Raw genomic sequence first — 17,433 nt, forward strand, 5'->3', positions numbered from 1 at the left:
GACAGCGTAAGTGTTCGTGTGGGGAGCTCACAAATGTTCCTCAAGCAGAAGAGTCCAAAACAGAGTGGTCACCTTTTGAGCTGAAGGAAGCTGTCCCTGCCTCTGCAGGCCCCCCCCCCCCCCCCGAAAAAAGAGGTTATGACTGGAGCTAAAGGTGACAGAATACACTCACACTTTTACAGCTGGTTACCAAGTTACCTTCAAGTGATGCTGCCTTACCTTTGAGAGGTAGGTGATGCTCATAGCCAGGGTGGGCGAGGCAGCAGTGATCCCATAGCAAGTTCTCCCTCAGTTTAAACAAAAAAAAAAAATAAAATAGAGAGAGAGAGGATCTTGCTGTGTTGGGGATGGACGTCCGCTCTGTGCAACCGGAACGACACAGGCTGTCAAGCTCACAGCTGAAATGCCACCGCGGGGAGAAGGGCCAGGGCGCGCTGGGGCTAATTTTAGCCCCTCAGGGGTTTTATCTTACCACTTCCATTCTTGGAAAGTTCCCCTGGGTAAATATAGAGAGGGGCAGGGAGGTGGGGGGAGGCTGGGACAGGTGCTGGAGGCTGCTTGACCCGTTCGAGCAAACACAAAGCGTTTACTTCACCATTTCCCTGCATAAATCGCAGGGTACCAGGCGATTTTGAGGCCCCGGCCAGGAGAGCACAGTCCCTGCTGCAGCACCAGCCTCTACATTATCCTGACTGCCTTTTCCACTTTCAGAGCAATACAAATGACCATTCGCAACATTCAGAATTGTTTATTAAACACAAGAAGGACAAAAGACCCTGAAGACAGTCCAGACTTCTCACCTGAGCGCTCCTTAGGCTTCCCTCCCAGCTACACCTGCCAGAACAAACCACTTCTTTGGCTTCATAAAATTAAGCAGCACACAGCAAGGCAGAAAACTTTACAGGGGCAAACAAAAAAAGCAGGGAGCAGTGTTTGGGCTGTCTTATCAAAAGCTGTCAGCTGGTAAGTGTAATCGTATTTTATCCAGTTCCCTTTAAACCTTTTCCAAACTTTTCAGCAGTGGAGCAGGAACAGTCTGACAGTTTGAGGCAGCATTATCAGTGGTACTAGATAACAAGAGGGGAACCAAATTATCCAACAGAAAAATCTCCACTGCAGCAAGAAATAAAATCAGGGGGCTCTGCAAAACATTCATGACATCCCTGCTGTCACCGCCGGACTCACAGTTTGTAGTCAGACTGTGAAAAGCATGGAGAGCAGGAAAACGTTCAATATTGACAGGTTTTAGACTTTTGGCTTCCTCAGTTTCACTTTCTCCAAATTCACTCACCAATAGATTGTTAATTCAAGAAGGTCAACTTCCCTCAAAGTCAACTCTATGAATGGAATTATCAAGTAGGAGAGATGTGGATAAACATCGGAGCAAGAGCGGGGAGTTCAGGGTTTATTAAGCATCAAGAAGCTGCAACCACAATGGGGATGCTGCAGTCAGAAAAGCCACGGCTGGCTGGAAACCCCTTCAACAAGATGCAGAAATAAAAGCAGCAACTAAAAAGACAGTGTATTACAAAGGGAAAAAGGGGGATACAGACAACAAAATGAATACGTGTTAGAAAATATGAAATGTAGGAAACTGTAAGGGAACTTGGAGATGAAAGGAAAATCCTTGAATGGAAAATTTCATTATAAACTGCATATTCTTTTGTTGGTGGTGTGCTGCTTTTTAGTTGTTAACCAAGAACAGAAATCTTAGAAACAAGACCAGCTCTTTGGTAAGGAACAAAGATTAAACGGAATACTAATGAAGCAAAAAGTATAAAGTACTTGCTGATAAATTCACCCTCAACTGGAAGAATGCAAACTGGCATACTCATTGTGCTCCCTTAACAGTCAAAGAAACATCTTAAATAGCATCCTGCACAAATATTTAAATCAGCAGATTCAGATAAACCCCTGTTTTGGATAAGCTTCCCAACACTTTGAACACCAGGGAAGGCTGAGGAGTCAGGAGAAGCCTTCACCTTCTGCCTAAGCTCCAAGCACAGGCAGGCTGCCACCAAGCCACTGGCTGACCCGACACGTGCTCCAGGCAAAGCAACTCCTTTATCAGCTCTCCACTAATTGGGGAAGAATTAAAGGGCATAAGTATATCTAACGACAGTCAAGAAGGTTTTTTGGGAAGGTAAATCCTGTCCAGTAATGTTGCTTCCATTAAAGAGATTATAGTTATTAATGCAGCTGAAAAGAGGTAATGAGCTTTCTGATTTAACACCACTAAGCATTCCGATTTAAAAGTTTAGTGCTAAACAGTACCAAATAAATCATTTAGCGGGGATTAAGGATTTACTAACAGTCCTCAAGGTCAGAAATGCACAATTATTGTGTGGGGCTATGTCTGACTCCTGCCTCTGAGCTGTCAGTCACTGCCAAACCACAGCAAAGCCTTTGAACTTGGGAGTTGCCCTCCCCGCCGATCAAAACATCTGCTCGCAGCTTTCCGGCACTTACACCTGCCTATTCTGCTGGGCGCCTTCTCACCACCCAGCTTGGAGGTGGCTCCAGCAGCGATGTGATTCAGGTACCAACCACGAGAGGGCACGAACACCTGCGGACCATCCCTCGCCTACATCATGCACCCTCACACCAACAGCTCCCAGGGCTCCTTCTCAGGCACATCACTATTTAATGGGTGCATTAACATACAAAATTTGTAGCTAGCAGTGAAGGAGGAATCCAGCAACTGTTTCTTCTCCTTCATGAGCTGTAATTCCTTGAGGAATTTTGGCAGCATCAGAGCCCCTGAAGTTCAGCAGTGTTGCAAGATGGTTCCCTACTTCCACCACCTTCCAGGAGCCCCTTTCCTTTTAGATCCAAGGATGCACTGGAGTCAGCAGCTGTAAACTGATGCGACATGATGATCATTAAGGACCTGAAATACAGAACCCAAAGTCAGCATGTGCCTACTCTTTGTTACGTGAGTTATCTGTGTGACACTGATCACATGAATCTGCCTGTTTGACCCCGTATGCTCTTCTAAAAGTGCTCCAGGGCTGGCAACGCTTCAAAGTTATTCCTGGGAGAACTCTGCTTTTATTTTACAATACTAAAATGTGCTGGTTTTCATTCCAAAGCTCTGAGGAGGAAGTAAAACTCTAATAATCAGCTCTGAGTCCTGCCACCCCCAAAAGCATCTTTGCCCTGAGATCACAAACCATATATGCAATAAGTGAAGGGGGTTTTTTCATTATTCAAAACAGCAGGCAATAAGAGCAGGCATAGGAGATCTGCTCTTAAAGGGTTTTCCAATAGCAGGTAAGACTGCAACAACCATCTTTCAGAAACAGAATTTCTGATCCATGTGAATTGCCAGATTTCCCCCAAACACTGTCTCTAGCCACACACACACTGGATCACTGCACAACAAAAATCATTGCTTTCAAAACATTACTGCTCATGCACCTCCCTCCAAACCAACCAAAAAAAAAAATATCAAGAGAAGTATCAAGTTCTAAAGTGCTGTATAAAGGGACATACGAATAGGATAAAACTCAAGAATTGGACCAGATTTCCTTAAAATGGCAAAGGGACTCCCCTTATCTTTATCCTCTCCCTGCTTTCCCCTTGTCAGGTAAGATTTGTAGAAGTCTCTGAGTTGCTTAAGTCCCTTTAAGTGCCTCACCAAGGAGGGGACTGCCCTTAGTTACTGTACAGAAACTGGAACATGTGCAGAATACTCAAATTTTGGAAAGTCAAGTCAGCCTCAGCCTTTGGTCCATACATTTTCTGGTGTGTTGGCCTGCAAAGTGACTGGCCAAGAGCAGCACCTGCTTATTCTGCAGATCCATATGTGGGTTTTCTCACAAGGGGGCTTACGTATGTATTTGTATTGATTCCCACTCACACTGAATTCCTCGCTTCATTCCCACAGCTGAGCAGGCTCTGAGATCTGTTCTTTGTCAAGAGAGCAAGAGAAAAAAAAAAAACCACAAAACCATATTCAGTAAGTAGGGTTCACTTTTCCTGAAACCACTGCAACAGAGCCATGGGAAACAGGGCTCTGGTCTGACTTACAGAAGGGTTATTACTCTTAAGGCTACTGGGTTTTGCATCCCCCCATCCCATCCACTCCCCCTAAGTGAAACAAAATACAAGGTACAGAACATTGATCGCATGTGAGAGAAATTGTAATTAATTACAAGTAATTACACTTAATTACACCTTCTGCCTATTATTAAAGAAACACTATTCAGGACAAAACTTCACTTTATTTAGGGATTTGAACTTAGGAGGACCTGCAGCAGCCCCACACGCTGACCGATCTGCACAGACCCGTGCCAAGGATCGAGTGCATCTCCCCTCTCAGCAGTGAATGGCTACAGTGGAGGTTCAATCCTGTTCCTGCGTTGTCTGGAGTGCAACGAGAGTATCTCATGGCCTTGCCTGTGCAAACAGATGAAATCATGCTCTTTCTGCTGCTAGTCTGGGTTGGCTTTTTTTCCCCCCCCCTTTTAAAAGGCACCAACCCAAAAATTTGTAGTCTACCTTCAGTATCAGAGGAATTTATCCATTTTACATATATGCATGAAGGCTTAACACCAATGTATCTCTAGCAAATCATCACTGCCATCTTTAACGGCTAGGTAACCGAACTGAGTAAAATTTGAGTACAAAGTGACATGGCTACCAAAAAAAAAAAAAATCAAGTATTATTGCTCTACTGCAAAGAATCCACAGATGCAGAATGAAAACAAATCAATATTTTAAAGCATCCTTGGCACACGCAAATCTGAACCTCAACAAGAAAGCAGATTAACCCAACTGCTTTTTCTATCTGAACTTAGAACAGCAGATTTGACCTTAAACCAGTGATTTTTCAGTACATACCTCCAATTAAGTTTACTGATCAGTATTTTTTCTCAGCATAAGGTATTTCCTAAGAGCTGTTGAAAACATGTCTGTAGCAATACTCCTATGACAACTCTAAATGAAACCTGCCCCCTCAAAACTAAAGTTAGCTTCAATAGGGAAGTTTTAAATCACCCTCAGCAAAGATGCTGTCAAACAGACAATACGTTTTCCCCAAATGTAAATTACAGCTTTATCAATTCTAGTCAGTGTTAATGCTAATAATCCAATTAAATGCAAGGCAAGACTAATTTAGGTACATGAAGGACTTCACTGGCATTAGTAAGAACATTTAAAATTAGTAAGAAGGAAAAAAGACTTTGAAACATCTGGGGACTAAGTATACCCAAGCGTCAGGCGTATTTTTTGCCTTAATACCTAGAAAAGAAATACCCATTTTTAAGATGCACAGTGCAGTGGAAAATACTAAATCAGGGGCTGGGTAATAAGTACTGGCCTTGGGTCTATTCCTTGTCTTCAGTCCTACCCCCGCCCCCCCAGCTGATGATGGACAGTTCAGGGCTATTCATATTTAGGAGTAAAGGCTGAAGGTCTGGTGCTTAACTGATCTGGGTAAAACGGTTTCTCCATCTCTCCTGCTAACCTTCCGCATGCTCTGCAAGTTGCATTCATGTCACTCAGTTCCCCCACCTCCACACAGAGCATTAAAAACCTCCAAAGGCTTATTTCAAAATTAGTCACTAAAATAGCCTACATTGCTTTGCCAGGCACAGATTTAAACCATTTACATGAATTTACCAATCCAAATGGCATCCTGAAGCATTCTGTAAAGCCTTATAAACATCAAATTAACTTGTATCACCTCATTTCTCTCTGCTTTGCAGATCTGTATTTAATTGTGGGATTTGACTGTTACTGCACAGCTGTAAGTTATTAAAGCACAGATTCCAATCTTGGTTATAAACACAAGGCAAGTTTTGCACCTGGAATCTCCCTCAAGCATTCTCCCACCTCACTTGAGTTTGTCTGCACTCAAAAAAACCCCACTTTGACTCACTACTGAAGTTATGATTAAAAAGAATTGGATAAAAGAGCAGATGGACTGCAGGTTCTTCACTCACAGATATCAGAAAAAAAAAATATCTCTTCACCTGGTACCACGCAACACCCACAAAGGTCAGACTCAATTCCTTATAGCAGGCCAGAAGAAAGGTCTAGTTGCTTCTCAGAAGGCTTTTGAAGACAGCCTGGAGCCACCTGTAGACAGAGGGGTAGACAGCTTTCCAGGAGGAACAAAACATTGAAAAGGTATTTGGTTTCAATATATAAAGAAAAATCTAATTTAAAGGAAAAAGTCAAAGTAACAAAACATACAGAAGATACTAAGATTTAATACAGCTTCATTAGTATTATTACCTTTGGGTGGGGGGTTTTTTTTTGTTGTTTTTTTTTTTTGTTTGTTTTTGTTTTTTTTAAAAGACACTGAGCAGTGCTGCACTCAGCAGTCCCTCCAAAACCAGTGAGGTCACCTAGTTTCTATTCCGTAAAAGAAGGGGAAGTGGAATAACACTCACTTTAAGATAAGCTCCACTAAAGAGTCTTTGATGGATTTCACATTTAAAAGTGTGAAGCTCTGCTTTGAGTTTAATTAACCAATAAACCAGCTAGTCATTTACTTTAAAAAGGCAAGGTATTTATTTTTGTAGGGAATAAAAATAAACTGTAATACAAATGAAACTTCATGGAACAAATACATTTAGAGAAGAAAAGACACAGTGCTCCTCTAAACATGGTACATTTTGTTTTTTAAGCAGTCCATTAACTAAAATGACTTACATGAATATAGCCGTCGCATTCAAGAATATGGGATTTCATCATCCACAATTTTATACAACTGTCCAACAGTTACAATGACAAAAATAACGACTGACTTACAGAAACAGCAAAAACATTTACGATTTTCAGCTGAGTACTACACATAATTTTAGGTATGTTCCTACAAAGATCAGTTTGTGGGCGAGAGGAAAAGTACATGTGTGCTCAGTTACATATGACTAGGTCCAGTGCTACAAGTTATTCCAGTAGTATGCTGCTACATTAAATACAGACGCACATACACAGATAAATGGTACGAGAAGAGATATAGGTCAACCACTTCAACCTACCCTCTCTTTCTGCATTGCTTTTGTAGTTCAGAGATGCCAAAAGGACACAGCGCTGTACATTAAAATACTTGACCTAACAAATTGCACTGACTGCAATTGGCACCGACCTGGCTGCTCTTAGCGCTAAAGATGCTTATGAAAACATGGACTTTAACATCACCTGGCTTGAGACATTCCTCATCTAACTAATCAAGTGCTGTGTATTAATTAAAACAAAACTACTACATTCAGAAGAGATTCTGCCCCCCACTCTGCCCCGAGGCACAGGAAGTGCCTATACGTGCAAGAGGGACAGTATGTAAACAAGGAATAACTGCGCTAGGTCCATACAAAAAATGACCCCAGCACTCAACGCAGAGTGGTGGGGAAGGGGAAGGAGCAAAACAGCAGACACATTTTTCAGTTCACCTGGTCATCCACGAATATTCATTACTAAACAGTGCCAAGAACTGATCCCTTTGGGGGAGCAACCGTCAGGCCCTGAAGCTACCCGAAGATGTGAACTGAAGCAGCATCTGGCACAAGAGCTCTTCTAAATGCTGTCCCTGCAGGTGCTACAGCTCTGTTCGATGCAAGGGTGCTTCCTGCGCACCTCTTGGGGCTCACCATCTCCAAACCCGGTGGGAACAGACATGGGGCACTTCACCGACATGGAGATTCCCACTTGTAACCCAGCAAGGTGCACTCAAGGCAGAGATCCTGTGAAGCTCCGCGCACCTTCAGCTCCCAGCAGATCTCTCACCAGGACTTGAGAAACTTACTGGAGCAAACTGAAGCCTCCATCCTAGTCAGAGTAGCTTTAGGTACCAGTGAGCACCCACCTAGCAGGTGTATTAATGGAAGGCAGGAACAAAATATGCAGCTAGAAGTATGTTATGCCTATAGGCTTTAACAAACTGCTTTTTCTCTCCCAGAGAAGGCAGCCAACTGAGAATCACAACATCTATGGGCAAACCAATCATTTCCTTTTTTCCTATAAAGCAAGCAGCACTGATTGGATTTTCTCTACCACAGGCAACAATTGTAAAACAAAATACCATTTAAGAATCCAGCATTGTGAAGTTCACATTAAGACATTTCAACCAAGAAACAAAGCTACACGAGTCTCTCTTCTACTTCAAAGTAGTAGCTTTAATGCAGAACATTACAGGCACTTGCCCACTGCAATGCTATGCCTATTCATAGCCAGAGAGACACTGTACAGGCATGAAACCACAATATCATGGAGTATCTTGGGGTGCTCCAGAAAAGGAAGAGTTTTACACAAATAGAGCCCATCCACAGCAAATAGGATCCCTCCTCCCTCCCAGTTCTCCCAGTCAGAAGAATCCAAATGGAAAGCAGCAAGTTGCATTGTTCACTTAACAGCTCCAAATAAAACAGTACTTGTGTCTTCACAACGCATGGATGCTCCACTAGGAATAAATAAGTTACAGAATGTTTTCACCTACATGGTGCTTACTAAGAAGATTCATACGTAACAGCTTTTAGATTTCCTTTAACACTTTTAGGGAACATATAATCAAGTCACACACCACTGTCAGCAGGGCAGTCTGTAACGAGGGAACACGAGCTTTCTGCAAGGCTCCAGGAAGCCAATCCTAGCTGATCCTGAGGACACGCTGCAGTGCTTCAAACAGCTTTTCATTTTTGGTCTTGAAACACACAAGAGTTACCATCAAAACTACAAAGCTTCTAGCTAATCGGTTTTCAAACAAATAATGTCATGGAATGCCAGGAAATGCTGGAATCTTTTCCAGCTCTGTAAATTTACAGCACCAGCATGAATAATTTTTAATACGTTGTAGATTTTGACGAGGTTTGATTATATTAAATTCGAGAGGTTTAAAAAGACAGATCATTACCCTATTTTTTGGCTAGGTTTTGCATTTCAAAGTATAAAGTCATCCATTGTTTTGTTACCGAAGTCAGAAGCAGCAAGATTACTAAAAGCTTACTAATACTTTCAGTATGTGCAGTAATCTTTTCATGGTTATATGCATCTGTAGTAATATTGTAGTCAAGAAGAATTTGTGGAGATGTCGGCATCACGTTTTAGGAAGAAGCAAAGATGATTATACTTTTTTCAAGGTAATCTATGGTAATTCAAAAGACAAGGCAATGTGTAAACATTTATAGAAGCCTTCTGCAAAATGTTTTTATACAATGATTAATCAATAGTATGTTGAAATCCTTCAGTAGTCAAAATTCTCTACAATTCCGTATCTCAAATTTTCATTAGAGAACACATTAAAAGAACTGATGACATCTAGAATAACTGGTCCTAAAAAGTGCCTGTCCTGGTCTCATTTACCATTTTAGAGTTCTCTAATTAAGAAGCAGTGCATACTATCAACTACACTCTTCTACTCCCCAGAAAGAAAAGATGGGGTTGATCTATCAGTCCGTACAAAACAGGCTCCAAACTGCAAAGTGCATGTGTGAAATTGAGCTTCTACACTATAAAGAAGCAAAGGGAAATAACCTCCTCAGCACCCTCCACTCAAAATCTACAGCAGATTCTGAACCCCAGGTATCTAGAGCAGCTGGATTAAGATACAGGGTGCAATCTCTTCACTTTAGGAGTATGTGGATATGGCAAACTTAAAAGGCTGGTAGACTAACTTTATGTTAGGAGCTTAGCAGATCTCTTGTTAGGAGCAAAAGAGACTCAACAGAAGATACTCATCGTGAGATTAAGAAAAGATGCATTCAGAAATGTGCATCCTTGAAAATAAAACATAGCTGTTGTATGATGCAGTATTTTTGATACGTACCCACACAACAAATTCTGAACATCTTCAGCTTAAGTATATCTGGTTCTGTATTTTATGTGCTTAGTTTTTGAATCAATCACACATTGTAGTTCTCTCACTCCTACAATGGAAACAACTATGTTACTTGCTTTGAGATTGAAAGATTTGCAACATTAAAAAAAGCTTTTCTTTGTCATTCTAGTCATTGAAGAAACTGTTTTCAGGTAGTGCCCTTTTTCCTTGGGGCTTTTGATATGCTTAATAAAATATGTATTTTCTTACCCGAAGTGAGACACTCAGGGGAGTTTTTATTGATGGTGGTTTTTTTTCTTTTCTATCTTGAACACTGAAACTAACCTAGTCATTTCACCATAAGCAGATGAACAAAAGCTATTGCACTTTATGACTCTATAATGGAATGTTTCTACTTTCTATTGTAAATTGGGATGGCTAACTTAGAAAATATTTTCAATTTGTTTCAAAATTTTATAAAAGAGGGAAACTGATTTTAAGACCTAATGGCAGCATCTCATTTGAACAACAGGATCCAAAAGAAAACAGAAGAGCATCTTGAATTAAACTGCACAAAGGGACACTGTGCAATTAAACACTCTATAGAAGCTTGTCCAGGACAAGTACTGTGGAACAGCTTTCCTGGGCCATCCATTTCCCTGGGGAGGCAAGCCCTTGTTTCTTCAGAAGACTTCTGTATAAATAGAGTATACGTCTCTGTTTTAAACCTGCAACTCTGAACTTGTATCTGCAGCTGAGCTTACCGCAGTTTAAAAAAAACAAGTAGTGTTAACAAGCACTGAGTGAGTCCAAGCTACAGCCACAGCCCTGAGCCAGGATGTCCACTTCTTGTTTCAGTAAGGTGTCACATCCCAATTTATGTTTCATCATCAGCTTCACAAAATTACAAAGTTCATTGCCATGAGAGATATTGTTCATCTCACCATGTCTTGACAGTACAAACAAAACATCTCTAAAGTTCATGTAATTTTAACATCCAAGATAACATTCACTAGAATCACTCAGCCTGTGAAGTAATCATTTTAGGCCCCATTTCCATAATAGAACACACCTCATCTGTAATTACTGCCCCACTGATGGATGCAAGGAAAGAACATTGATTCCAGCTTAGAAGAAAGAGTTGCTCTCTTGCTTCAATTTAACCAAGATCATAAAACAAGAGAGAAAATTTCCATATAAATTTTCTCCTATCTTTTCTCATTTCTAATCCTCCCTCTGTCAAAAATTCACTTGTCACAGGCTGTCTCTGTGGCTTGCTGCACTCTCACAATCAGTAAATAAGGTCCATAAAAGCTTATTCTTTGAAAGGTTGGCTTAGAAAGAAGCTACTAAACTCAGGGGATCGGCACAGATCCCGGAGAAGCTGGCATAAGATAAAAAACCTTGTTTAAAAATACTGACTAAAGGTGACCAAATACAACACTCTACACTACAATAATAAAAGTAGTACATTGCATGGCTAGACATTAAAATGGTCTCCATAAAAAGGCACAGGGGAGTTTGTTTTTGTTTAACAAATATGCATAGGAAACAAAAAATGCATCAGTTCTGCCACAAGGTGAGGGTCCATGCAGAGATTCATTCACAGCTAAGAAAAGGGTTTTGTTTCTTTTATCATTTTAAGATGACCTTGCACCACCACTGAGTATAAATGGATTGCATCTTTCCTACTCCAGTTATAAACACTGCATAACTCCTAAGCCCCAGTTAATTGGTCAAGATTTCTTTCAGCCTGAAATACTGGTCCTGGCAGGCAGTCATAAACCTTAAACACACATCGTGTTTCCACTGAAAAATAAGGTTTACATTAACTCAGGGTAGCTTTCTGGGCAGCTCTGTATGCATCTTCATTTTAGCTACAAAACAATGCGACCAAGCCAAACGCAGACTGTCTTCTCTACAGTGAGCACAGCTCCCTGCAAACATACGTACTCACACGTAGCTGTAAATAGTTAGGGGGTCTACACCCTCGCAGGGGCACAGCTCCCTCATGCCTCACCACCACAAGCGCCTGGTTATTGAACACAGTTCTCAGAGCTGATCAATGGTGCCGCAGCTTTCCATCCTTAGCTTGGGAGTTTAACACGTCAATGGTGTCATTAAGGTCATGGAGGTCCTGGTGATGAGACAGGTTCTCTTTGTGCTTTTGGTCCACGTCTGACATAACATCTATATCCCCTGCTGAGGCACCATTGCTCAACACAGGAGGTGGTTCCCCTTCATAATCCTGAGGAGTGTTGAGCATCGGTGTTTTTGAAGCAGCACATCCTATTTTAGGTAAGGAGCAAGCTTCACTGGGCAAAGGACCATCAAGGAAAGGAAGTTTCTACAAAAATAAAAAGACATTAAAAAAATTAATGAAAGCTATTATTCCCAAATGTCAGGGATATACAAAACCAACTGTCAACATAATAGTCCTGTGCCAGTGACTCTTTTAGCTCTGTAATCCAGCATTAAAGTACGGGGGCACAGACCTTTCCATGTTTGATACAAACATCATTATTTGTTTAATAAAAGTAAAGTTTTCAGCATTCACATTAACCTAGCAAAGTACACTAATAGGTCTTCTCACTGATATATTTTTTAGATGACTCTCTACTGCCGTATTTTTAGAGTTTTGTTTTGTTGGGTTTTTGGTTTTTTGGGGTTTTTTTTCTCTGTTTTTGTTTTTAAATATGCAGAGAAAGAATATTGCAAGTAGACCCTCAAGCATAAAGAAAAGCCACGCTTCTTCCAGGCAGTTGTACAGGACTGTGGTGGGTTAACCTTGACTGGATGCCAGGTGCCCACCAAGCTACTCTATTACTCCCCTCCTCAGCGATATGGGGGGGGGGGGGGGGGGGGGGGAGATGAGAAAAAACCCTTTATGGGTCAAGATAAAGGCAGTTTGATAAAGCACAAGCAAAGGCTGTGCGCAGAAGCAAAGGAAAACAAAAAAATTATTCTCCACTTCCCATCAGCAGGTGATGTCCAGCCACTTCTCAGGATGTAGGGCTTCAGTACGTGTACCATTTGCTCCAGAAGACAAACACTGTAGTGAGGAATGCCCCCGCCCCACTCCCCCTTTCTCCAAGCTGTTATTGCTGTGCAGACATCATATGATATGGAATCTCCCTTTGGTCAGTTTTGGTCAGTTGTCCCAGCTGTGTCCCCTCCCAAGATCTTGCCCATCCCCAGCCTGCTGTCTTTGGGGGTGAGGGGGGAATGCTTAAGAGACACAACCTTGATGCTGTGGAGCACTGCTCAGCAGTAGCCAAAACACTGGTGTGTTATCAGCACCTTTCTAGCTGCTGACACACAGCACAGCACTAGGAGGGCTGCTGTGGGGAACATTAACTCCATCCCACCCAGAACCAATACATATGAAAACACAGAACTGCAGCACTTCAAAAGCTAACAAGACTACCTGTCATTTTTTTTTCCCCGTCTTGCACTGCTGAGATCTTCACATAGACACTACATCTTCACATAGATAAATATAGCTCTCTGGGGAATCTGATCAGAACTGACCAAATGGTGAAGTGTGTTGCTGTTTACTTTATTATTCTGGGTTGAAGGAGAGAAATCGGTTATTCTGGACACAAGATCTCTGCTCTCCAGTACCACAGAACACAAGTAGTAAATGCACAAGATCCCCTATCTTGTTTTAGCAATGCACTTTAAATCAAGGTAGCCACTTTTAGAGGGTAATTCAGCCTACACAATCCACTTACAATTCGGTCATTACATGAAAGCCAACTTAAGTAACTCAACTGTTTTAATACCTGGTTGATCATAATTTTTTCCAATGTGGCTTGTGAACAAGAAAGCAGGAAAGAAAAGATGTGGAGCTGAGCTGAAAACAAGAATATTTTTCTATATTTGTATTGGGGGGGGGGGGGGAGTGGGCAGAAGCAGGCCTATTCTTTTCTTCTCTCCCTCTCCCTTCAACTTTTCTTCGAGTGGAGTTGAAACCCACATGCTCTTTTAACACCTGCTTTGTTTAGAGAATTAGACCATAAGCCTGCAACAGAACTTGACCAAAGACAGCTTTTGCCTAGCAGATGAGAATTTTGGGTAAACCAAACCTATTTATCACAGCAATGTCATTTAACCACTCATGTTGCCCAGCTCTGCCCAAGCATGTTGAAACAATTGTTCAGTGCCAATGTTCAATCCCAGTTATATTTGCCAAAACAGTCATGTGATTTTAAATATTATTAAGATTCAGGACTCACATTTTCCAATTCAGATGCATTGTCCTCCAGTTTCATCTTTTGGCTCATGCAGCTTAGCAGATGATCCAGTACACACTGTTTTGGATGCATTCCTTTGTCAAAGCGATTATACATCCCACACCAAAACCTCAAGAACAGGGCAAGAAAAGAAAATTAGGTGGCCAATTGTACATTACTGGCCAACAAACTAGATGCTGTTTAAGAAAAAAGTTTTCAACAAACTGCGATTAGTAATTGATTTTTAAAAACTGTCACAGACTTAGATTATAAAATTCAGTATAAATGGGCAAATTTTCATAAAGTTCAAAAAAACTTCTAAGGATTTAAGCACTCCTGCTTTACGATCCACATGCACTGGGCAGTAGGTATTAGCATAAGACAAAAATATACTTTTTTCTATAGCAGACTCACTGGAGACTTGGTGAGTTTACCTTCAAGTCCTCAGCTTGCCCTACCTCCCTACTTTTTTTAAAATCCTTTGCCTGCCAGTAACCACACACAGCACTTAAAATACACTTGCAACCCCCCGTCTCAGCAGGGAACAGGAGTGAGCCAGAAACAAAAAAAAACTAACCCGCTTCAGCTGTAACACCCCGGGCAAGCAAATAGACATGGCAACAAGAAATCCCTCATGAAAACCACCCTGACTGCGTAAGCCTGGGTGTGACCGGGCACTGAAATTTCTGTTTGAAAGACTTCCTTAATATATATTAAAAAGGAAGAAAGGAGGAACTTTCTTTAACAATTGCCTACCCTCTCAAGTAAATTTGAGAGAGCAAGCAGTCAGGGGGGTTGTGTGGGTCTATCTAGACATCTGAAGTTCTTCTTTTCCTTGCCTTTCCCCAGCCTCTCTCTCAACACCAAAGAAAAATTATTATTTTAAATTACAGTACCTGCATTTATTTAGCAATTACCTATGCACTACTACTCTCAGTTTAGGGATGAGGAATGGAGGGGAAAGATAAACCATGCTAATAAGTGAAAATTTATTTTATAAAACCTGAATTACCAATCTACATTACAATGAAAGAAATGCCCCCCTTCTTAAATAAGCAACTTACTGGAAACTGAAAGGTAGTGTGTTTGGTTGAAGCTCTTTGTAAGCTGTAAATCCTCTGTACAAAGGATTTCTTAATTCCTGCTTCTTCTGCAAGAGGAAAGGCCACAGAGAATGGGTCTTCTCAAAGATTCTGTCAATTACAAATAACATCTAATCACAAAAAAAGAATCACATTAAATGGGTTAGTAACATTAGCCATTCTGAGTAGAATTAGATTAAGGGAGCTAAGAACTATTTTCACACAGTATCTGATTAATTTCATAAACACAAGATACATCACTGAGGAATATATAATCAATTTAAAGTGAACACCATCCAGTCCAAAAGGCTTATCTGCAAGTTATTACTGTGATCCAAATTAAAATACCTGACTTTGGGGATATAATCAATCTATAGGGTTTTTTTTCCACACTGTAGAACATAAGCATCTACCAAGACAATGTTACCCATAACCAATCTACAGTTACATTAAAAACACACAAACACAACCTGCTTTTTTTGGTGACATTTAAAGTGACTTCTGGACTGTTGGCTCTGTAAACTGTCAACTCACTTCAGATCCTCACGCTCCTTATGACAGGTCCCAAGGAAGTTGCCAAACTGGCAGGAGTAGACATGGTCATGGATTTCAAGAAGGAAACGCTCATTAAACTCAAATGTGCACGGGAACTGCTGCATGAGCTGCCAGACACATTCAATGAACTGAGTGAAGACAGGGGATACTTCTTTGGGGTCACCATCCAAATGGCCACACCTAGAGAGATGTAAACAAAACAGGGTCAAACCCCCTGTTGCCCAACAAAAAAAGAATCCCCTCGCCATTAAACCACTGGGAAATTTTCTTCACTACTACAGTAAGAAATTATTCTGCAGAGAAAAAGCCTCATGTGATTTATTTTACAGCAACTGTACATTAAGGCGTACCACCCTCAGCATTACTTGTTCTCCATGGGTACCTGGTAAGAGTGATGAGAACTGTGCAGTGTCCCCTACTCTAAAGTAAAATTAGCTGTGAAAGACCCCACATAACAGACTTACAAGCATCACAAAAAATATTTGTGAAATAGGAATCCTTGAGCCTATGCTATCATGTTAGCATAAAGGAAAAAAAGACAATGTTCTCCAAAGAACCATCTATTGCTTGAATATAAGAAACTAATGTTAGCCCTTAATTGGGGAAAAAAGGTTGACATTGGTGGGATTTCTGTCTTTCTGCCAGGAACAATAACAAACAGTGGGGAGGGGGAGTTTCCTCTGCGATCTTCTATGGATGTGAGAGTATTTTATGCAGGCACAGCCACAACAGGCAGCAAGTCAGAACAACCTGATTTTGCTCCATGTGGACATCAAGAGTGAAATCCTAGTACGCAATTATTCAGAAAAGAAAAACTCAAAGAAAACCCCAAAACAACAATCAAAAAATATTTTTACAGCTTTAGATGAAGTTCAGAAAAACCCTACTAGTTCTGCAAAAATCTAGTCAGGGATCTATCGGTGTTCAATACAATCCATCATAAAACAAGAAACAACCAGAAAAGAAACATAGCATTTCTGGAAAGCAGCCAACACACTACTGTGTTGTAATAACTGTTCTTAAGAGAAAAAGCTTGGAGCAGAATCCCCCTTTTTACAAAGGGATAATACCTGGAAATCCACAGAGAGGAACAAGGCATCCCCAAATTTAGTTGGAAAAATGAAGTAAGATTTCTTGCGACAGAGACCTAGCTGATCAAATCCCAGTTCCTGGTTCTGGGATTCTGACCACAATAACCTAAGCGACAGCATAAAGGACGATTGGTCTCCCTCAGAACTGTAAGGCACTGGCCACCACTATGAGAGGAATGATTTTGTCTACTGGAATAAAAGTTCATATACTCAGTCAATGCTGAAATTCATGTCTCGAGTACTTTTCATATCCGTTGTTGCCAAGTTGTCATACTTGGAACAATCCTTTATAATAGAAGATATAACAGAAGAATAGGAGTTGAGGTTTTGGGGTTGGTGTTTTGGGTTTTTTTTTTGTCTTAAAGCAAGAAAGGTGAAAAGAATCCCTGAGAAAGCAGAAACAATGACCACAGAACATTTATTTGGCCAATAATGACCAAACAGCAGTTTATCTTTGACTGCTTCTTCTTATATACCAGTATAAAGATGTGCATATTGCTTATTTTCCACACGTATGCTTTAAGGAAACAGATTTGGTTTATTATTAAAAACAGGAATCTGTTTAACATTGAGAACAAAGATTCAATTTTTTAACAAGCTAATATCACCGAACAGACCAGTTCCTCCCCTCCTCATATTCTTTTGTATCATCTCAGTTTCTAATTTCTATATGGTAAATATAACAAGTGGTAATTCAAGGTAATATCCCT

The 17,433-nt window shown here is 40.8% G+C and overlaps 1 protein-coding gene across 5 annotated transcripts in view; it reads right to left on the minus strand.

Annotated features, from left to right (window-relative positions):
- Positions 1–239: 239 nt before the first annotated feature.
- Positions 240–17,433, minus strand: part of MTMR8 (myotubularin related protein 8) — a 32,785-nt gene continuing 15,591 nt past the window's right edge. For 2 of the 5 annotated variants that reach the window (XM_074835391.1, XM_074835392.1), the window contains 4 exons: positions 15,612–15,812; positions 15,060–15,188; positions 13,999–14,125; positions 6,499–12,107 (listed from right to left, as the gene is read on the minus strand). In XM_074835391.1, the coding sequence (XP_074691492.1) occupies positions 11,823–12,107; positions 13,999–14,125; positions 15,060–15,188; positions 15,612–15,812 (742 nt within the window). In that variant the 3' untranslated portion in view covers positions 6,499–11,822. Of the gene's footprint in view, positions 2,891–5,978; positions 6,085–6,498; positions 12,108–13,998; positions 14,126–15,059; positions 15,189–15,611; positions 15,813–17,433 lie in introns of those variants that run through there. The other 3 variants (XR_012624638.1, XR_012624637.1, XR_012624639.1) reach the window with 3 other exon arrangements.

Source organism: Strix aluco, chromosome 10 (genome assembly GCF_031877795.1).
Source record: "Strix aluco isolate bStrAlu1 chromosome 10, bStrAlu1.hap1, whole genome shotgun sequence".
NCBI lineage: Eukaryota > Metazoa > Chordata > Aves > Strigiformes > Strigidae > Strix > Strix aluco.